The 21,795-nt window shown below is 44.0% G+C and overlaps 1 protein-coding gene across 2 annotated transcripts; it reads left to right on the top strand.

The window, feature by feature from the left end:
- The first annotated feature begins 5 nt into the window (after positions 1-5).
- Kars1 (lysyl-tRNA synthetase 1) lies at positions 6-20,805 on the top strand. 2 transcript variants are annotated; one of them, XM_041650054.1, is made up of 15 exons: positions 28-161; positions 3,240-3,419; positions 5,467-5,623; positions 7,091-7,256; positions 10,039-10,132; positions 10,476-10,662; positions 10,745-10,870; positions 13,244-13,363; positions 15,190-15,352; positions 15,454-15,627; positions 15,742-15,827; positions 16,222-16,307; positions 17,170-17,296; positions 19,089-19,232; positions 20,563-20,805. In XM_041650054.1, the coding sequence occupies exons 2-15, from the start codon at positions 3,274-3,276 to the stop codon at positions 20,656-20,658; spliced, it is 1,872 nt and encodes a 623-aa protein (XP_041505988.1). In that variant the 5' UTR covers positions 28-161; positions 3,240-3,273; the 3' UTR covers positions 20,659-20,805. The 2 variants fall into 2 exon arrangements, with proteins under 2 accessions (XP_041505989.1, XP_041505988.1); XM_041650055.1 differs by lacking the exon at positions 3,240-3,419 and having other exon boundaries at positions 6-161.
- The last annotated feature ends 990 nt before the right edge of the window (positions 20,806-21,795 follow it).

Here is a 21,795-nt window from a genome sequence, read left to right as displayed (position 1 = left end):
TCTTCCCCGGAAGAGGCGGGGCTTCGGGTCTTGACCTGGAAGTTGCAGCTCTACGCTAGTCATTTCTTTTTTTTTTTTTCTTTAGGTCGGGCTGGTGGGAAGATGGCCACGCTGCAGGATAGTGAAGTAAAAGTGGATGGCGAGCCGAAACTAAGCAAGAAGTAAGTGTCGCTGAAAGTCGTTAGTGTCTCTGTCGCTGTGGTCCGATGGGAAGTACCTGGAGGCTTCCTCCCAAGGCGACTGAGCCAGGGGCCTCTCTGCCCTCTCCGGTAGGTGAGCACATGTTAGGATGGAGGTGCGGCGCCCTGGAAACTACAGCCCCCGGAACGCCCTGGGGTCGGCTGTCCTGGCTGGTGGGTTCCCTGGTCCTGACTGTAGGGACGACCGTGCGGAGGGGAAGCCAGCGCAGATACTGGGAGGTGACAAGAAAGAAAAGTGAAACTTATTTCCCCTGTCTTTTAAGAAATGCTTTTTTAAATTGAACCACTCCCCCAGTGAATAGATTGGAAAATGGCTAAATGTCTTAACTTTTCAGAGAAGAACCTGTTGGATCGGGTGTTCGGTTCACGCGGGTCCGTGGAGGAAGCGGGGTCAATCTAGGATGGTTTTTTATTTTTAGCCTTTGCGGCCCCAGAGAAGTCAGCTTCTAGTGAACTGACTGACTGTAACTTCTCAAAAAGGCTTTTTTATTGTTATACAATTACATGATAGCAACTCAGTTTCCGCATACCGAACGCTCTTATCTGAAGTTTCCCAGAGAGACAAACGCCAAAGCAATTCCCATTCCCGGGACATATGTTTTCCGTGCCCTCCCACAACCACGGTTTGCATATTTGAACCTTTTAGGAAGCACTCAGATGAGCTAACGTTCCGGAATCAAGCCAGCTGCTAAGCTCTGTGGGCTTTTCTGTTAACAAGAACCTTAAACTTTTTTCTTGGCTTATCCAAGGTCCTTCTGCATCTTATATGTAAAAGGGGGTTCATTCTCAAATTGTTGCGCACCTACCCATGTGTGCCACTCAAAGGATCTGAGACTAGTGAGCAAGTGGTCTTGTTCAGCGGGATGCACCAGGCTCCCCTTTGCGCTGCTGTTTGTGTCCTTGTAAACCACGCCAGATCTGAGTGTAGGTGGATATGAAAGTTAGATTAACCTCCCTTTAACTGGCTGTTATAGAGTCTAAAGACTATACTTGCTCTAATCCAGGGTTCCTTATATGAACCACAGAACATGAGCAACAACTTGACTCTTCATAGGACCTGGAAGAGCTACACAGTGCCCTCCAGAAATGTAGGAAATAGTAGTTTACATAGTTTGTGCACCAGCAATCAATCCTCTTGTTGAGCCCTAGGGAAATTCTAGAGATATTCTACATAAGAACTGATTTTTCCTTTTGTGTCTAGGCTTCTGCTTTGTGTATATTAGAAGGACTAGAAGGATTTTAAGAGTAATATTTAGCCGGGTGGTGGATGGTGGTGGTGGCGGCAGCAGAGCAGCCTTTAATCAATCCCAGCACTCCCTGCCATTAATCCCAGCCCCTCGGGTGGCGGAGATCTCAGTGAGTTCAAGGCCAGCCTGCTCTACAAGAGCTAGTTCCAGGACAGGCACCAAAAACTACAGAGAAATTCTGTCTCAAAAAAAATTTAAAAAAAAAGAGTAATGTTTAAATTTATGGGTTGCTAACTCCCTAATAGGTTGTCAAGAGTGAGTTGATGGATTCCTTAAAGGAAGCTGGGTGGAGTTTATTAAATCATAGTTGACATTTTGAGTAATCAATGAAAGTAGCTCAATTTTTGAGCAAATTAAGAAAGTCTCACAACTCTTTTTTTTTTAAACTTATAGACCAGGCTGGCCTCAAACTCACAAAGATCCGCCTGCCTCTACCTCCTGAGTGTTGGGATTAAAGGCGTGCGCCTCCACTGTCAGCCTCACAGGTCCTTTCAAATGACTTTCTTTGCTCTTTTGAGCACTTTGACCTGTTAAACACCATACTGGCACTATACAAACTGTCTAATCTCAGTATTAATCTTCCTAGAGAAATATTAATGTCCACTTTTCAGATTTACAAACTGTGGTCCTAGGTGATTTTTTTATGTAAAAATGTGTGCTATTAGGGGCTGGGAGGGTGACTTAATGGTAAGATGCTGGCTTCCATGCAGGCTCTAATAATAAAAGTATATGTTCCTCGTGTGCCTTCAAGCACTGGTCTGAAGTGACACCTATGTCAAGTCTGTGATCCTCAATTGTCTAGAATAAATCAGGTGGTTTTTGTTTGTTTTGGGGGGTTGTCTGTTTTGTTTTTTGAGACAGGTTTTTTTTTTTCCTGTATATCCCTGGGTATCCTAGAACTCACTGTGTAGAACAGGTTGGCCTCAAACACAGAGATCTGCCTGCCTCTGACACTACCACCTGGCAAAATAAACCAGTTTTGATGTATGTTCTTGGATTATCATGTGCTAAAATAAGTTTTTTTGTGATTAACATCCCCTTCTTTTTCCTTAATTGTTCTTGAAATTTCTTGGTCTGAAATCTTTACTGAGGACCATTTTATGCCTGATACTGTCCTCAAAGTTTAAAACTAATGGGCTATCTCAAATCACTCATTCTCAAATGAAATATTTCTCTCCAAATGATTTAAACAAGTAGCGTGTGGTCCAGGTAGATCTCATGCCATCTAGTATTAATGATACGTAAACGTGGTGTTGTCTGAGGACCTAGCCTTTCTTTCCTCTTTGTTCCTAAAACTCTACACTGGTCTCTTCTATGACTTGGAGATGCTTTTGTGCAGCTGGTGCTTTTGTGGTTGTTTTATTTTCTGGGATGGGCTTTCATCATATTAGCCAGGCTGTTCTCAACCTTAGGCTCAAATGATCCTTCTTGTCAACCTGCTGGGACTGTCTAAAATTAGATGTTTTCATCATCAACCAGTAGCCAGTATTCCACACTGAGAGGAGAAACCACACTTCAGACCCCCACCTTTGCTTTCTATACTTTAGGATGTTGTGAGCATTTTTGTATGTAAGCTATTGATTGGCTTGCATTTGAGTTCTTAATCCAAGATAGAAGCTTTTTGGTTTCCATAGTCAGGACTGAGAACGCTGCAGATGGTATTCAGGAGGGACTGAAGTTCAGAGGGACACTTGGACGTTAGTAGAAATCATGGCTCCCCTCCTCAGAAGTGCGGGTCGTGTGGCTGTGTACTGTTTGTCCCCTCTGACTACACATCTCTGTTTCCTGCTAGGTGGTGGTAATCATTAGTTCCAGGGTGCGCTACCATGTTGATGCAAGCTGCTGTCAGGCTTGTTAGGGGGTCCCTGCGCCAAACCTCATGGGCAGAATGGGGTCGGAGGGACCTTCGACTGGGTCAACTTGCTCCTTTCACAACGCTCCGCAAGGACAAGCCACTTTCTGATAAAAGAAGGTTGGTGCTGTTACCTTCTTTATTGCTCTGGGAGCAGAGCCTTTCCTTCAGTGTCTGTTAGCTATCTAAGTCTTGGACAGGTTAAGAAAGCAGATCTCTATTACCCAAGTCAAGAATCCCTCCTAACTTTATAAGTTCAGAGTCCTCTCCTTGCAGTCCTTTCTCTTTTCTTTTTCATTTTTACTACTTTGACTATTTTTTGTTTATTGAGCCATGGTTTTATTATACAGACCAGGCTGTCCTTAAACTCACTATAATGAAAGTTGGCCTTAAACTAAAGGTCTTCTTTCATTTCCCACTACAGGATTATAGGCATATGCTACTTTACCACCTGGCTCCAAGGTTGGTTTTTTTTGTTTTGGTTTTTGGTTTTTTTTTTTCCCCTGAGACAGGGATTCTCTGTAGCTTTGGGGACTGACATGGAACTACCCAGCAAGCTTTTTTGTTTGTTTGTTTTGTTTTGAATTCACTAAATTCATATTGAAAAATGATACCGCAGCAAAAAACAATGGTGCATATCTATGTAATCCCAGAACTCAGGAGGCCAAGGGAGGAGAGTTGTAGGTTCAAGTCCAGCCTGAACAATTTAGCAGTCCCATTTCAAAATAAAAAAGGAGCTTGGAGATGTACAGTATTAGACCTTTTGCCTAGCACACTTGGAGCACTGGGTTAAACCTCCAGTACTACAAAACAAACACAAGAAAGTGAAGGGTATATTTTAAAGCCAGAGGCTGGGCAGTGTTCTACACACCTTTAATCCCAGCACTTAGGAGGCAGAGGCAGGTGGATCTCTGAGTTCAAAACCAGCTGGTCTACAGAGTTCCAGGACAGCCAAAGCTGATACACAGAGAAACTGTGTCTAAAAAACAAAATAAAAGCCAGATAGTATGCTAGCATGATTGACATGAATGATCGATGAATTCTCTTTGACTAATGAAGATATTCTTGAGTATCCAAATAAGTTTATTTTTCCTGGATTTAGATAGCAAGTTCAGATCATAAGGGTTACAGAGTTTCCCCCATTGTTTTGGTTTTTGAGTTTTACATAACATGTATGAAGTTTGGGTAATGAGAGACTCAATCAGAAATACATCCAAATCTGTCTAGTTTCGGCCCTGGAGGCAGAATGTTGTGTAGTAAAAGATACCCCAAATTCACTTTTGAGTGCTACTAAACTCTGGGATTCGGTCGTTTCTTTTTAATATCTCAGTCCATACAACTGGTGGTCTTATTTCCATTTTCTACATGATGCGTCATTTGCCATTCAAGTGGTTTAGTGTTTTAGAATTTAGCGTGAGGCAGTTTGACTACAAACATGGTACAGCATTCACTGTATTATGCTGTGTGGTGTTCTACTCTGGTGTTAAAGTCGGAGCAGTTTTATTGTTTTGTTTTGAGCTGGGTCTCGGGCTGGCCTCAGATTCACTAGCTGCAGATGACTTGTGATCTCCTGCCTCCACCTTCCAATACTGGGGTTCCAGGTGTGCAGCATCACATCTGCCGTGCTAGGGATCAACCCAAGGCTTTGTGCAGGCTGCACAAGCACTTCTTCAACTGAGCCATATCCCAGCCTCCAGACCAGTCTGACAGCTTTTCTGAGGGAGACATCTGAGGACCAGCTCTCTCCACAGCCTAACTCCTCTGGGAGAGCCTGTCCTGACTGGGTTGTCACAGCCTTGTTTAGTGCTGTAGGTACTTCGTCTTCTTCCTGGGGAACCTCTGTTCCAGTACTAAACATAAGCTGGTACATGTGTCCTCTTCGCCCTTGTGCATCTTGGGTCTGCTGGGTTTCTGATGCCAAGCGGAGGCTAGAAATGACCTGTTACATCTTTGTTCAAAGCTTAAGTTTTCTTTTTTGTCTTGTTCACTAACAGGTTAGTGACTAACAGGTTACTGTTGGGGAGTGGGATTATTTAGGGGTGTGAAACCCAACAGGACCGTTTTCCACAGGCTCTTCATACTTTTGAAGGGTGGCAATGAGCTTCTTCTGGGGGAGGGTTTTTCAGGCAGGCAGCTTTCACATTGGGTGTCGTCATCTTCCCAACAGTGAACTAAAGAGACGCCTGAAAGCTGAGAAGAAAGTGGCAGAGAAAGAGGCCAAGCAGAAAGAACTCAGTGAGAAGCAGCTGAGCCAGGCTGCTGCCGCCACCAACCATACTGTTGACAATGGCGTGGGTGCTGAGGAGGAGACTGTGGATCCAAACGTGAGTTCCCCTGGGTCACTGCTATGAATGGACACAGGAAAACTTCTGAGAGGCCAAATGACTGACAAGACAAATAAGAACTAGAACCACTGCCAATGGATTGGGGAGGGCAGTGTCCACCTTTTTTAGTTAAAGGCATGGGCCCTGAATTTTTAAAATTAAGTCCAAATAATTTGGAGAGACCAATACTCCTGAGTAGCTACTTAATCTTCCTTGGAAGTAGCCGAGCCTGTAGCAACATCAGAGGAGGTATCTTCCCTCAAGATAGACTAGAGCTTATGTTGGCAAACACGTTCCACCTGCCACATCTACGCTCCGCTCTCCCACTTCATGCGCCCTTCCTGGTTTTGTGCATAACCACAGCCGTGCCCATTTGTAACACTCTAAGGCTAATTTTTTACTATTAACAGTAGAGTTAGGGGACTAGAGGGGTGGCTCAGTGGTTAAGAGCTCTGGCTACTCTTCCAGAGGACCTGAATTCAATTCCCAGCACTCACATGGAATTCACATCTGTCTGTAACTCCAGTAAATGAGCAGCTGGAGAGATGGCTCCTTGGTTTTGAGTGTACACTGCTGTCCCAGAGGACATAGTCGGGATGCTCACCACCATCTATTGTTCCATTCAACTACAGAGGATTCCACTTCCTCCTTTGCCTCCATGGGCAGTTGCATGCATATGCACATACCCCGACATAAACACACATACATAAACATGATTAAAAATAAATCTTGTAGGAGGCTGGAGAGATGGCTCAGCTGTTAAGAAAACTGGCATCTTCTTAAAAAAAAAAAAAAAAAGATTGCCAACCCTGTGGTAATCCATATCTGTACCATGCGATTCCCTGAGCCTGTCTGAGGGAAGAGTCTAACGTGTGGCCAGAAGAGTTAGTTAAGAGGCGACTCCACCATGCAAATGCAGTCCCTTTTATAGTTTAGACGAACTCCACTTTTTTTCATTCTGTTGAATCTTGTATTTTGAATTCTTTGTGTGGCTCTACATATTTTTCATACAAATATTGTTCTATAGGCAGTCCTGTTTCAAGTATGCAAAGGGCTCCGTTAGTGTTATGACTGTACCCCGTGCAGGCTCCTGTGTCCTCTTAGTCCTCAGATGGTGCTGCTGATTTAGGAGATGGAGCCTACTGGAGGAGGTGGTCACTGGTGATGGGTCTTAGTGGGTTATGGCTGAGCCCCATTCATCCCGGCCTGCTTGTCTGTCTTGCCTGATCTATCGAGATGAAGCTGTCTATAAGTCTTTGATGGTCTGAACAAGCTTCTCCAGCTGCCATGCCATCTCTGCCTAACAATATCCTCTTAAACTAGAATAGCTCTTCCTTCCTCCTCCAAGTTGTTCGGTAAGGTATCCTGCACAGGGACAAGAAAAGTCACAATACAGCGCTCTGCAAGAGACACCACAATCTGACGCGTTCTGTTTCTGAGGACTGGCTCTATTTTTTTTTTTAACAGCAATACTACAAGATCCGTAGTCAAGCAGTCCAGCAGCTGAAGGTCAGTGGGGAGGACCCGTACCCACACAAGTTCCATGTGGACATCTCCCTGACTCAGTTCATCCAAGAGTACAGTCACCTGCAGCCCGGGGACCACCTGACTGACACCACCTTAAAAGTAGCAGGTAGGAAGGTCCCCGACAGTTCCCTTGCTGTTCTCATCCCACGGCAGGCAGACTTCTTTGCCAATACAAAGGAGGTCTTGGTTTTGTTTTGTTTTATTTTTTGGGTTTGTTGTTGTTGTTGTTTTTATTGTCTTATTATGTATGCAGTATTCTTCTGTCTGCATTGAATTCAGGTCCTCATGCTTGTCATCTAAGCTTTCTGTCTCTTTAGCTTCTGATATTAAGTTTTGGTTTTTGAAACGGGGTCTCATGTAGCTCAGGCTAGTTTTGAACTCCTGACAAGTGTGGGGATTACAGGTGTCACCACCATACCCACCAAAGCTTTTTTTGATGTTATATGAATGTGCTTTTAGACAGGATTTTCAAATTGTTTAGTTTTTAGATTTATTTTATGGTTATGAATGTTTTGCCTGCATGTATGTGTGTGCACCGTGGTTAATTTACCTCATTGTGTGGTAACAATTATGTAAATAGGAGAACAGTTGAAGGATTTGATCAAGAGAATAGTGAAATTGTAACTGTTCTCCAATTAGGTTAGTTGTTAGTGGGAGGGCAAGGTTAGCTAGGCTTGCTATAATCCATCAGGCAGCTGTTAGTGGAGATACTGTTTGTGCATGCCTGGTGCCTGCAGAGGTCAGAAGAGGGAGTCAGTTCACCTGGAATTGGAGCTACAGATGGTTGTAAACCACCGTGTGGGTGCTGGGAACCAAGCCCAGGGCCTCTGGAAGAGCACAGGTATTCTGAATGTTGATCCCCTCTCCAGCATCCTCCCTGTATTCACCCCCTTTTTAGTTCACAGATTTTTCTTGGATATAATTTTTGGGTTGTTTGTGGGTTTTGGGGTTTTTTGTTGTTGTTGTTGTTGGGTTGTTTTTTGTTTGTTTGTTTGTTTTGCTTCTTGCTTTGGATTTCTTTTAAGACTCTTATTTGAAGATGGTGGGTTGTCAGTTCTTTAAAATAATTGTGATTATTAGATCCCTTTTTTCATGTGTGTGAGAATGCAGCAGTGCTCATGGAGTTGGAGAATACGTTTCTGGAGTCTATTCTCCTTCCCTCTTCTGAGACAGGGCCTCTCTTGTTTCTTTCACGGCACTGTGTACTCCAAGCTGGCCCACAGGCTTCTGTCAGGCAGCGGCTGCTGCTGCTTCTTCCTCTTCCTCTCCTTCTCCTCCTCCTCCTTTCTACCTCTGCTGCCTCCCATTGGGCCACTAAATCCTGCTTTTTTATGTGAGAACCTGGGATCATATCACCATCTTTGTCTAATAAAATTCATATCACTGCCTTAGCATGCTGAGGTATTTCCCCAGCCCACCTAATGTTTCTTTGTTGCTTAATTTTTATTTATTTATTTTGTATACAATGTTCTGTCTGCATGTATGCCTGCCTGCCAGAAGAGGGCACCAGATCTCATAGATGGCTGTGAGCCACCTTATGGTTGCTGGGAATTGAACTCAGGACCTCTGGAAGAGCAGCCAATGCTCTTAACCTCTGAGCCATTTCCCCAGCCCCTGTTGCTTAATTTTCATGTGAAATTCATCCTAGATTTGTTTGTTTCTTTTTGAGGCAAGGTCTCCTGTAACTCAGGTTGGTGTTGAACTTACTAAGTAGTCTGAGATGACCTTGAACTCCTGACCCTGTTGCCACTACCTAGGGTTATACAGGCAAATGGCACCACACGTGGTTTATGTGTGCTGGGGGCTGAATTAAACTTTGTGGTTGGAAGGTAAACACTCTACCCTCAGAGCTATATACCCAGTCCTCATTTTCTGGTATGTTTAAAGGAAGATTGGTTTCATTCCCAACTTCACTGTACTCTCTGGTTTCTGTGAAGTGTTTGTGAACATAGTAGCTGGTTACAATTCTGGAATTTCCTAGGTTTTTTCCTCTTCCTTGCTTTATAGTGCCCTGTCTGGTCTCGTCCTGGAAAGGAACCTGCATGTTGAGCTTAGAGAGATTTTTCATCCCTTCTAGGTCTTCTTGATGCATCCCTCACTTGTATGGGAACAGGTGCATCCTCTCCCAGTCTCTGCTGCCGTCCTCTACCTAATCCAAAGTGTTCACATTCTTCAGTGGACACTGGCCTTTCGGTCGTGCTTCAGTTCTCGGATCATCAGATGCCCATTCCTTGCCCACTGATTTTTTTCCCCTATATGAAAGTGTTGCCATTGCTTATATTATAAGATTTTAGGAATATCTTCTTCTATAACTTTATATAACTTGGGGTTTTGTTTTTTGTTTTGTTTTGTTGGGGGGGGCGTGGTCTCACTACTCAGTCCTGCCTCTATCTCCCAAGCGCTAGGACTAAAGGAGTGTGCTGCTGTGCCTGGCCTTTCCCCACATAAACTTTTATTAATAGGTTTGACTTAGCCTATCCAATCATACATTTATTTGTTTGTTGTTTATGGTTTACCAAGGCAGAATTTCTCTGTGTAACAGCTCTAGCTGTTCTAGAACTCACTCTGTAACCCAGACTGACCATGAACTCACAGAGATCCACCTGCCTCTGCCTCATGAGTGCTGGGATTAAAGGCGTGCGCCACCACTGCCCGGTTTTAATATTTATGTAAAGATTGAGAAAAATCCCAACCCTGTCTTGTCACTACCGCTGCCATCATCCAGGAATCCACTGACCCTCTTGTTAAAGTGAGTTCTTCCTCTGCAGCCTTGACTGTTTAATGAAAATCACTGACCTCGGGCCACGCTCAGATTGTTGTGGTTTGTGTTGCCCAGAGAGCTTAAAGGGTTTCTCATTCTGTCAGTGTATTTTCTATTTTTTTTCTAGGTCGGATTCATGCCAAGAGAGCCTCTGGGGGAAAGCTCATCTTCTATGATCTTCGAGGAGAGGGGGTCAAGTTACAAGTCATGGCCAACTCCAGGTACATAGAAATAGTCAGTTAAAGATCCAGGGTCATAGCCCAGAGTAACAGAGGGCTGGTTGAAGACACAGCTAGTGTGATCCTCCTTTCCCATTGCTGTTAGAGTTAGGGTAGCACTGAGTGGAACATGGTTGGGTACAGTGGCGTTGACAGTGAAAAGGCCTAGAGATGAGTGACTGGTCTTACAGGACAGCAAGCATAATAAGGATCCAGCAGTTGTCCCTGAAGCAGGGGCTCCCTCTTGCTGGGCTCATGGAAGCTGTTGGTGAAGGTTTCCTGAGTAAGCCAGTAGTCTCCATTAATTTGAAGAACTGTACATTCAGTTACTTTTCCTTCCATTCAGGAATTATAAATCAGAGGAAGAATTTGTTCGTATCAATAACAAACTGCGCCGGGGAGATATAATTGGAGTTCAGGGGAATCCTGGGAAAACCAAGAAGGGTGAGCTGAGCATCATCCCCTCTGAAATCACACTCTTGTCCCCCTGCTTACACATGCTGCCTCATCTTCACTTTGGCCTCAAAGACAAGGTAAGTTGTGGAGCTGTCGGAGCTGGCCCCTAGGATGCATGCCATCACATAGACTGTCTTCTGACTGCTGCCTCTGCTCTAGGAGACAAGGTATCGCCAGAGATACTTGGACTTGATACTGAACGACTTTGTGAGGCAGAAATTTATCGTCCGCTCTAAGATCATCACATATATAAGAAGTTTCTTGGATGAGCTGGGATTCCTCGAGGTGACCAAGGGCAGAGGGTTTTACCTGGAATGGTGCTTTCCTTGCTCTGCTTGTCTCACTGTCGACAGCATATCCTCCATGTCCTGCATGCCTAAGGAAACACCCCCTTGTCGAGTACCTTTGTTCCATCTTGTTTAGTGCTCATAACAATGGTCTTTAGAGGCCAGCTATGATGACACACACCCTTAATCCAAGCACTTAGGAGGCATAAGCAGGCAGATTTCTGTGAGTTCAGGGCCATCCAGGGATACATAGATTTGTCTCAGCCCAATTCCTGACCCCCTAAAATTCTTTAGAGGCTAGGCATGGTAGTGTGTCCACCTTTAATTCTAGCATGGGAGCCAGAGGCAGGCTCATCTCTGTGAGTTCAAGTCCGGCCTGGTATACATCGTGACTTCCAGGCCAGCCAGGGCTACATAGTATGAAAAATGCAAGTGCATGTAATATACAGATTCAGGTAAGAAATAAATAAGTACAAACAGAACTGAAATCACTCTGCTTTTTCACCTGACTTACTTACTTTCCTAAATTAGAATTTGATATATGCCCTCCCTCACTGTTTACTGTGTGTGTGCACATATATGCACACACATAGATTATATGCATATGTAGAACGAATAATAAAAACCCAGAGACAGATATTGGGGTTCAGGCTGAAGATCAGAAAAGCAAAACAGGCTTGGTCTCTCTGTTTCTGCGTTGATCTTGTGTAGCCTGGGGTGGCCTTGAACTCAGAGAGATCCACCGGCCTCTGTCTCCCAAATCCTGATACTATTGCATGACCTCTGCTGCCCTTTTTTTTTTTTTTTTTAGCATTCTGGGGTCACATGGATATTTTGTTTTTGTCATTCTGAGGTGTGTGTATTGTGTATGCACTATGCACGTGTGCATGCATCTAAGTGCAGAGTATAGAGGAGGATGCGGTGTCCTCTATAATCCTTGGCCTATTTTTTTGTTTTTGTTTTTTAATTGTATTGTATGTGTGTGAGTGCCAGGGCCTTTCAGTACCTTTGGAGGCCAGAGGATTGGGATCCCCATAGAGTGCGGTTACAGCTGGTTGTGAGCTACCTGATTTGGGTCCTCAGCAAGAGCTGCCTGCTGCCAGAAGAGGGCACCAGATCTCATTACAGATAGTTGTGAGCCACCATGTGGGTGCTGGGAATTGAACTCAGGACCTCTGGAAGAGCGCCTCCAGTGCTCTTAACCTCTGAGCTATCTTTCCAGTCTCCCCGATGCCCTCCCCCACTGTTTCTTAAAGAACGTATTTGTTTCCTGTATTAATAATTTGGATTATTTCTGGTTCTCTTTTGTAATATTTTAGTGAATATCATACATGTGGGCTAATACTTTTTAACTTGGATTTTTCTTTTAATTTATTTATTTGCTGGCCCTGAACTCAATGAGATCTGACTGCTTCTGCCTTCTAAGTACTAGGATTAAAGGCAAGTGCCACCATACCTGGCTTATGTTTGAATTTCTAAACATAGAATAAAAGTTAAAAGATTTAAGTAGTAAATACTGTAACTGTCTTAGGTAACATTCTGTCGCTGTGAGGAGACACTATGGCCAAGGCAACTTAGAAACTATTTACTTGGTGGCTTGCTTACAGTTTCAGGGGGGAGGTCCAATATCATGGCAGGAAGCTGACAGCAGACAGGCAGACTGACTGGGCTGAGAATTTACACCCTGGTCTACAATTGCAGGTAGACAGACAGAAAGACAGACACTGGGCCTGGTATAGACTTCTGAAACCACAAAACCCACGCTCAGTGACACATTTTCTCCAACAAGGCCACACCTACTCCAACAGGGCTACAACTCAATCCTTCCCAAACAGTCCCACCTACCGGGACCAAGCATTTAAATATATGAGGCTGTGGGAGCCATTCTCATTCAGACGGCCACAGTAAATTAAACCTGAAAGTTGCAGCATCCACTTAGACGTCTGTTTCAACTTGTCAGCATTTACAGTCCTGCTGTGTTGTTTTCCTTGTTGTTTTCATTTGTTTTGTTATTTGTTGTGTTTTTTCAAGACCGGGTTTCTCTGTGGAGCCCTGGCTGTCCTGCCCTGGCTGTCCTCTGGAACTAGCTCTATAGACCAGGCTGACCTCCAAGCACAGAGATCCACCTGCTCCCGACTCCTGGGTACTGCAATTAAAGGCGCGCTCCACAACTGCCCAGCATAAGTACTGTGTTATTAATATAGATAGAGATGCAGTTCTAAAATGTCTAACGATGTATTCTTCATCAAGCACTTATATAACAAAGTTTTACTTTTGGTATATGACAGGCCTAGGCTATGTTACATGCAAAGAATGAACTATCCTCAAAGCCTTCAGTTATCTGAGAACTGTTTCTTTCTGTCTGTTTTAGATTGAAACTCCCATGATGAACGTCATTCCAGGGGGAGCTGTGGCCAAGCCTTTCATCACGTATCACAATGAGCTGGACATGAACTTGTATATGAGAATTGCTCCAGAACTCTACCATAAGGTAGTCAATAATCACACACCCATTTCCTTCAAATTGCAGGAGGCCAGGAGAATCACTGGCTAGCCTAGTACAATCAGAAATAAGGAACATCAAAGATAGAACATCCAGGATAGTGTTCTAGTTCTTCAGGTTTGTTGGTAGTGATTCTTGTAGAGTTTCCTTGTAAACAGCCGAGGATTGAAGGCATTAATACAAGTGTATACATGGTCTCCTTCAGTTCTAAAAGCTTTAACTTCAGCCTCCCTTGGATTATATCTAATTTTAGTCTTGTTTGTTTTGTTTTGGTTTTCTTCTTCAAAAACTTTACTACTGGCAAGGCATGGTGGCAAACAGCTTTAATGCCAGCACTTGGGAGGCAGAGGCAGGCAGATGTGAGTTTGAAGCCAGTCTGGTCTACATAGTGAATTCTAGGCCAGCCAAGACTAATCAGTGAGACCGTATGTCAGAAAAATATATATCTATATACACACACCCACCCTGCTGGACCAGGTTCTCTTCCTCCTCCCTCCCACTGGTCCCCGCAGTCACTAATAAATAATCACTCAGGGGCTCAGTATTAATCATAGTTGATTAACCGATTACTCAAGCTTCTACTGGCTAGCTCTACATATAAGTTAAGCCATTTCTAATAACCTGTATATTGCCTCGTGCCCCATGTCATACTGGTGATGCTCTGGCATCTTACTCTTCCGGAAACTGCTGGTATCCCCCCTGACTCCACCTTTTTTCTCCCTGTATCTGTGCTTGGGTTTATCGCCTAGCTCTATTCTGCCCTGCCATAGGCCAAATCAACTTCTTTATTAACCGGTGACAGTAAAACTTAACAGCACACAGATGGGTTATCCCACAGCACCAGTCCTTCTAAGTTTAGTCTTTCATAAAAGAACTTTGTTTATTTTAACTTCTTTCTAGAAATTAAAAATAATTTGGGACTGGAGAGAGAGCTCAGCAGTTAAGAGCACTGGCTGCTCTTCCAGAGGTCCTGAATTCAATTCCCAACAACCACATGGTGCCTCACAACCATCTATAATGAAATCTGGTGCCCTCTTCTGGCCTGCAGGCATAGCACTGTATAGATAATAAATAAATAAATCTTTAAACCATAAATAAATAGCTGGACAATAGTGGCACACACCTTTAATCCCAGCACTCAGGGAGGCAGAGACAGGTGGATTTCTATGAGTTGAGAGCAGCTTGGTCTACAGAGTGAGTTCCAAGGCAGCCAGAATACATAGAGAAACCCTGCCTCAAAAAAAAAAAAACTAAATAAATAAATAAATACAGTATAAAATACAAACATTGTCATCCAAGATTCTTAGTTGTAGACATTTAAAGCAAGACCAAACTTACCTGTGTTAGGAAGCCACAGTTACCTTAACAGTCAGCCATGAACTTTTGTCACAGGGAACACCGCCTCCTACTGGGCACAAGTGACTGAACTAGGATCTCTGCAGCCTATCTGAAAGATGGCCACCTGTGGTCCCCTTCACCAGAGTGAATTCTGTGTACTACCTACACCTTCCTTTCGAAGCTTCTATCACATGTCATTAGTGTGTCTGGTAGGTGGAGCAGGGTCACTTACCTGTAACCCAACCCAGAAGAGGCTTTGGAGCAACTCAGATCATCAAATTGGAAATAACAAAGACATGGGAAGAGACTTGGGAGTCCTGCACCACCAAGTAAAACCAAAATGATGTCTGCTACAGGAGTCTAAAGACAGCAGGGTGCTGTTTGGAGTGAGAGCATACCTACACTGTGAAAACCAGTTAGGGCACAGGAGCTTACAGCGCTGTTAGCACATGACTATGGCCCTGTGTTTTTGGTAGATGCTGGTGGTTGGTGGCATTGACCGGGTTTATGAAATCGGGCGCCAATTCCGGAATGAAGGGATCGATTTGACTCACAATCCTGAGTTCACCACCTGTGAGTTCTACATGGCCTATGCAGACTATCACGACCTCATGGAGATCACGGAGAAGATGCTGTCAGGTGAGTCCTACTGTCCACAGATCAGGTCTGAGAGATTGACTTGCTGCTTTCAGAAGAGAGTGTCCCGTTCTCATTCCTGAGATGTTTGCTTTTTCTCCCAGGGATGGTGAAAAGCATTACAGGCAGTTACAAGATCACCTACCATCCAGACGGGCCAGAAGGCCAAGCCTATGAGATTGACTTCACCCCACCCTTCCGAAGAATCAGCATGGTAGAAGAGCTTGAGAGAGCCCTGGGTGTAAAGCTACCAGAAACCAGCCTCTTTGAAACTGAAGGTAAACTACTATACTCCTTCCTGTCAGAGCTAAAATGTCTCATTTTGTATTTATAGAAACTTTTCCAAGACCACAGTGATGTTCCCTGTCCTAACTTGTACATTTCTGTCACAGAAACTCGAAAAATTCTTGATGATATTTGTGTTGCAAAAGCTGTTGAATGCCCCCCACCTCGGACCACAGCCAGACTCCTGGATAAGGTGAGACACCACTTTTGTGCTCATCCAGTGCTGACCAGCATCTTGAGCCCTAGGAAGTGGGTCCCACTGAGGAAAATGCTTTCCTTCAGCTTCACAGGAAAACCTTACAGAGGAACAGGCAGATTAACAAACTTTGAACTGGGTTGGGAAATGGACCTCGGTGAAGAACTCACCTAGCAAGTCAAGGCCTGGGAAGGGGTGGTTCAGTCCCAAGCCCCATGAAATATAAGCAAAAAGAAACTTTCAACTATAATATGCTCTGTGCCAAATAGTTCGTGTATATTTTCTTAGTTAATACTGTGTCCTCTGAAAAGACTGTAAGATGAGCTCCTGGGGTGGGACCGTCAGTGGTATTCAGAAGCCATGTCTAGTTCTGCTTTGTTTTCTCACCAAGCTTGTTGGAGAGTTCCTTGAAGTGACGTGCATCAATCCAACATTCATCTGCGATCACCCACAGATTATGAGCCCTCTGGCCAAATGGTAAGATGCAGTTTGTTGCTACATTAAAAACCCTTCAAGTAAGGCTGTCCCTGTGCAGAGGAGCATTTAGTTAGCACACATCAGGACTCTTACGTTCCGTCTTCAGTACTGCTTTTCACCAAAGCAGGTTAATGGTGTGAAGTGACAGTTTTGATGTTCTGCATTAACTTAGTGGTTTTTCTGTGCCATGTATTGATGCAGAAACTTGGGTGGGAATTCTGCCAGGGCCTCTTTGTGTGATTTCTCTGTCAATAGTCCTGCTTTTGTCTGCATGGTGGTAGGGTTCCTGTAAAAACCCTAACGGGTTCTGTAAAAAATCCCGAGCTGTACTGTACTCGAGCTGGAAACTTAGCTGGAGACTTAAAAACAGACAGAGAGAGAGCGGACACAGGTCATCCTTGATATAAAAATACCAATGGCCCCTTTACTGTGCGTAGGGGCAGCTTATATAGAGCTTAGCCACGTCCAGCTCTCGGGATCTTTCAGCTGCAGGCGAGGTCTCAGGCTCAGTTCACTCCAGCAGTCAAAGGATCTGAGAAAGTCAAGAGGCCAGGGATCTATAGCTCCCAACAGGTTCCCAAGGCAGGCATTCCAAAAGAACAAGCCTCAACAAGCAGACATGCTAGACTTTTGCTGATACCTCCTTGACCAAAGCAGGTGGACAGCCTAGAGGATGAGAGCAAAGAGAAGGGCATGAAGTCAGTCAACTCCGTGCTTGTGAATATAACTGAATCTTCTGGTCTCTCACTGCTCTGGTTCCAGTGACTGGTGCTGAGCATCAATGAGGCTTCAGGTCTCAATTTTTGAGCCAGGTACATTCTGAGAATCCAGAATAGTCATCCTCTGTGGTCTATGTTCCCAGGCACCGCTCCAAAGAGGGTCTAACTGAGCGCTTTGAGCTGTTTGTCATGAAGAAGGAAATCTGCAATGCCTACACTGAGCTGAATGATCCCATGCGGCAGCGGCAGCTGTTTGAGGAACAGGCCAAAGTAAGGAAGGAGAGCAATGACATTATTTCACCGCTGAGTTCACTCACCAGGAAGAACTGGCCTTAATCCTGTCTATGGACACTTTCTTGGCATTTTAACCAAAGCTAAAAAGGCTTTTTAATTTTTTTATTTTGTTTTATGTATATGGGTATTTTTCAAGCATGTGTATTAGTATACCACGTGCTTACAGAGATCAAGGAGGGCAGAAAAAGGGAATTGGATCCTCCGGAACTGGAATTACCAGTGGTTGTGAGCCACCGTGTGGGTGTTGGGGATTGAACCTGGGTCCTCTGGAAGAGCATCTCTTTTTTTTTTTTTTTTTTTTTTTTTCTTTTTGATTTTTTCGAGACAGGGTTTCTCCGTAGCTTTTGGTTCCTGGAACTAGCTCTTGTAGACCAGGCGGCCTCGAACTCACAGAGATCCGCCTGCCTCTGCCTCCCGAGTGCTGGGATTAAAGGCGTGCGCCACCACCGCCCGGCTGGAAGAGCATCTCTTAACCACTGAGCTGTTTCTCCAGCTCATAAAGAGGCTTTTGTAGGAGGAAGTCGCATTTAAAGTAGAGCTCTTCGTTTTTGAGACACTATCTGGACGCTAAGGCCACCCTTGAATTCCTTGATCCTCTTGTCTCTACCTCTAAGGGCTGGGATTAGAGTGACTCTACCACACCCAGCTGAGACTCGGGGCTTTGATCTTACAATGCATAAAATGAATTTAAGATCACCTCTATTTATTTAGCAAAAATACACTTTTTCTTAGACTATACCTCTTTTTTGCAATGGTGTGGTGATTTGGGTTTTTTTGTTTTTTGTTTTGTTTTTTGTTTTTTTTTTTTGTTTTTTGGAAACAGTTTCTCTATGAAGTCCTGGCTGTCCTGGAACTCTATCTATAGACCAAGCTGGTTTTAAAACTCAGAACAGTCCCCCTGCCTCTGCCTCCCAAGTGCTGGGACTAAAGGTGTGCGCCATCTGACATAAACTGCGCCTTTATTGAGGTGGTTTGAGGATGAGCAGCACATAAAGATCTGAGGACAGCAGTGCCAACGCTGCCTTTACTTTACTGCCTCTGGCTCTTTAGTGTCATCTGTGGTAGCTGAGAATCCCAAATCCCAAGCAGAAGAACATTTTTGTTCAGAGAAATTTGCCTACATTCTGAGACCAAAAAAGGAAATTTTAATTGTTGTATTCTATTTGATAAAATAATGAAGGATACCTGCTCTCCCTCCATCCCACCTCTGCCACCATTGGATTTTTGAGACACGATCTCAGTGTTTAGCCCTGACTGGCCTGGAATTAGTTTTGTAAACCAGACCAGCCTCCAGCTCTTATCAGTCCTCCTGCCTCGGCCTTCCAAGTGCTGAAACTACAGCTATGTATAATCACATTCAACTTAAAATGGGGCTTTCATCTCTGAGGTAGGTTTCATCAGGCCTAACCTCCAGGTCTCTGGGAGAAATAGCTAAATCCTAGAGTTACTGGGAAGCCATTTTCTAGCAAGTCTTGAATGTCAAGAACATCTTTGGTACTTTCGAAAGTTTTAATGTGTAGGTGGGTGCTAAGATGACCTAGAATGACAGCTCTCAACCTGTGGGTCGCAACCTCTTTGGGGGTCACATATCAGATATTTACATTGTAATTCATAACAGCAGCAAAATTACAGTTATGAAGTAGCAATGAGAATAATCTTATGGTTGGGGGTCACCACAACTCGAGGAACTGTATTAAAGGGCCTCAGCATCGGGGAGGTTGAGAGCCACTGAGCTAGAAGATTATTACATCTAACTCCGTTTATCTAGGCCAAGGCTGCTGGTGATGATGAAGCCATGTTCATAGATGAGAACTTCTGTACTGCCCTGGAGTATGGGCTGCCCCCAACAGCCGGCTGGGGCATGGGCATCGATCGGGTCACCATGTTTCTCACAGATTCCAACAATATCAAGGTACGCACAAACTTCTCAGTACATGCTTCCCTGAACGCCACTGCACTGGAGACATCAGGGAGGTTCTAGAAATAAAGGACTGCTGAAGTTCATGCCCCTGCACAGTGGAAGACTAAAGGGCATCTGACCTTCCAGGATTGTGGTTTTTCCTGCTTGAGACAGGAAGGATACTAAGTTTGCTTCTTCTTTAATAGCCAGGGAAATGCTAAGTCCTCTCAATTATATTGCCTCATGTTAGTCAATTCTGTAAGGTGTGTAAACTTTTTATTTTTTATTGTATTTTATAGAGAAGGAAATCCATGTTACTCGTTTTTTGTTCCTGTTTTTGAGACAGGGTCTCAGGTACTAGGCTCATCTACGTTCAGTCACGTGGCTCGATACCTCATCTCTCAATACTGCCCATCCTGCTTCCTCTCTCTGCCTGGAAGTCCTGCCTATACCTCCTGCCTTGCTATTAGCTTTTTATTACACCAACCACAGCAATACGCTTTGTAGTTTGCAGTGTCCTTGAACTCCTGATATGCCCGCCTCTACCACCAAAATTGATTATATTGATGTATGCCTAGAAGAAAGTTCACTTTTTAAAAATAAATTTAAAAAATTTATACATATGACTGTTTTGCACCACAAACATACTTTGTGCCAGCAGAGGCCAATTGTCAAATCCCCTAAAACAAGTTACACATGACTGTATGCTACCATGTAGCTGCTCAGAACCAAATCTGGGTCCTCTCTAAGACCAGCAAGTGCTCTTAACTGCTGGGCCATCTCTCTAGCTGAAACTCAGTTTTACTAGAAAACCTGTGTTGATTCATTCTTTTGACATGAAGGTTTTGTGCACGTGTTTTGGCTAAGGTGTGCAGATCTATAGATATGGCTGGTTTGGTTATTGACAACAGAGACAAAAGCAATGATAGGATAACTGTAAAAACATTCATGGGGGGGCTGGAGAGATGGCTCAGTGGTTAAGAGCACCGGCTGCTCTTCCAGAGGTCATGAGTTCAATTCCCAGCAACCACATGGTGGCTCACAACCATCTGTAATGAGATCTGGTGCCCTCTTCTAGTGTGTGGGCATACATGGAGGCAGAATGTTGTATACACAATAAATAAATTAATTAAAAAAAACCCATCAATATAAAAAAAAAACCATTCATGGGGCCTTTTCTTTTGTCTTTTTGAGACAGGGTTCTGGAACTCAGTCTGTAGACCAGGCTGCCCTCAAACTCAGACATCCGCCTGCCTCGGCCTGTGCTGTGGTTAAACACTTGTGCCACTAAACCAAGGTCATGGTGCTTCTTAATTCCAAAGTATGTTTTTCTCTTCTATAGGAAGTGCTTCTGTTTCCTGCCATGAAGCCTGAAGACAAGAAGGAGACTGCAGCAGCCACTGAGACCCTAGAAAACACAGCTGGTCCCTCTGTCTAGAGGATAAATGCGACTCCGGCTTCTCTGCACTTCAGCAGAAGGTCTGCTCTCAGAGTTCATGTGTGTTGCCGTCCAACCACCAGGAGAGAGAAGAATTAAAGAATTTCTTTTTATTGCTTGTTACCAAATAAACCATTTCTCTCTTTATCTATGTAATGTTACATTTTTCCCCCCAGACTGCTGGTCTAATGAATGTTTAGAATTCTGTCATTGTAAATTTGTTTTCTTTGTTTGGTTTTAGTTTTTCGGGACAGCATTTCTCTGTGTGAGAACTCTAGCTGTTGTGGAACTCGCTTTGTAGACCAGGTTGACTACAAACTCATAAAGATCCACCTGTCTCTGCCTCCTAAGTGCAGGGATTAAAGGCATTCACCACCACCTGGCTTGTATTTTTTTTTTAAGACTTATTTTTAGTTGTGTGTGTGTGTGTGTACTGTAGTACAGGTGCCCTCTGAGGCCAAGTGATGGATCAAAATGTGATCTTTACTCCTGAGCCAACTTTCCAATTTTTATTAATGTCAGTTCAATACTAGGCATTGTTCTGAACTATTGGAAACACAGCAGTGAACAAAAATCAATCATTACTTCCATGGAAATTACTCTTTTTTTTCAATACTTTATTATGTATACAGTGTTCTACCTGTATGCAGGCCAGAAGAGGGCACCAGATCTCATTACAGATGGTTGTGATTGCTGGGAATTGAACTCAGGACCTCTGGAAGGGCAAAGCAGTCAGTGCTCTTAACTGCTGAGCCATCTCTCCAGCCCCAGAAATTACTTTTTAGGGCTTAAGTGGAAAATTGAGAGAGAATCAGACAAGATAAAGTCCATGTCCTTTTTTGGTGGAGGCACACACTAAGAAAAACACCAAGCAGGGTAAGAGGACTGCGGGGCTATTTTACATAGAATAGACAAGGAGTGGGAGACATGGCCCAGTGGTTGCAAGTGACTTCCGTTCTTGAAGAGACCCTGGACCCACGTTAGGCAGCATTCAATCTGTAATCCAGTTCCCCATGCCCTTTTCTAGCAAACTTGGGTATTTGCATGCCCGTGTGGGCCTAAACTGACACACGAGCACATAAGTCTTAAAATACATGCGTGTATGTACAGGGATCTGTTACCCGTGCAGAGAAATGT

The sequence above is a fragment of the Microtus oregoni genome, unplaced genomic scaffold (assembly GCF_018167655.1).
Source record: "Microtus oregoni isolate MIOR12 unplaced genomic scaffold, Mior012 000004F_ref0000308, whole genome shotgun sequence".
NCBI classification, from domain to species: domain Eukaryota; kingdom Metazoa; phylum Chordata; class Mammalia; order Rodentia; family Cricetidae; genus Microtus; species Microtus oregoni.
The sequence above is the reverse complement of the archived record's forward strand: the minus strand, read 5'-3'. Positions and strand labels throughout refer to the sequence as shown.

What these genes read in the sequence shown, in the direction of transcription:
- Kars1 (XM_041650054.1), top strand. Translation starts at nt 3,274, where the DNA reads ATGTTGATGCAAGCTGCTGTCAGGCTTGTTAGGGGGTCCCTGCGCCAA. An exon ending in CTCCAGAACTCTACCATAAG is followed by an intron (nt 13,364 to 15,189) that starts GTAGTCAATAAT and finishes TGTTTTTGGTAG; the next exon opens with ATGCTGGTGGTTGGTGGCAT. An exon ending in TGTTTGAGGAACAGGCCAAA is followed by an intron (nt 17,297 to 19,088) that starts GTAAGGAAGGAG and finishes CCGTTTATCTAG; the next exon opens with GCCAAGGCTGCTGGTGATGA.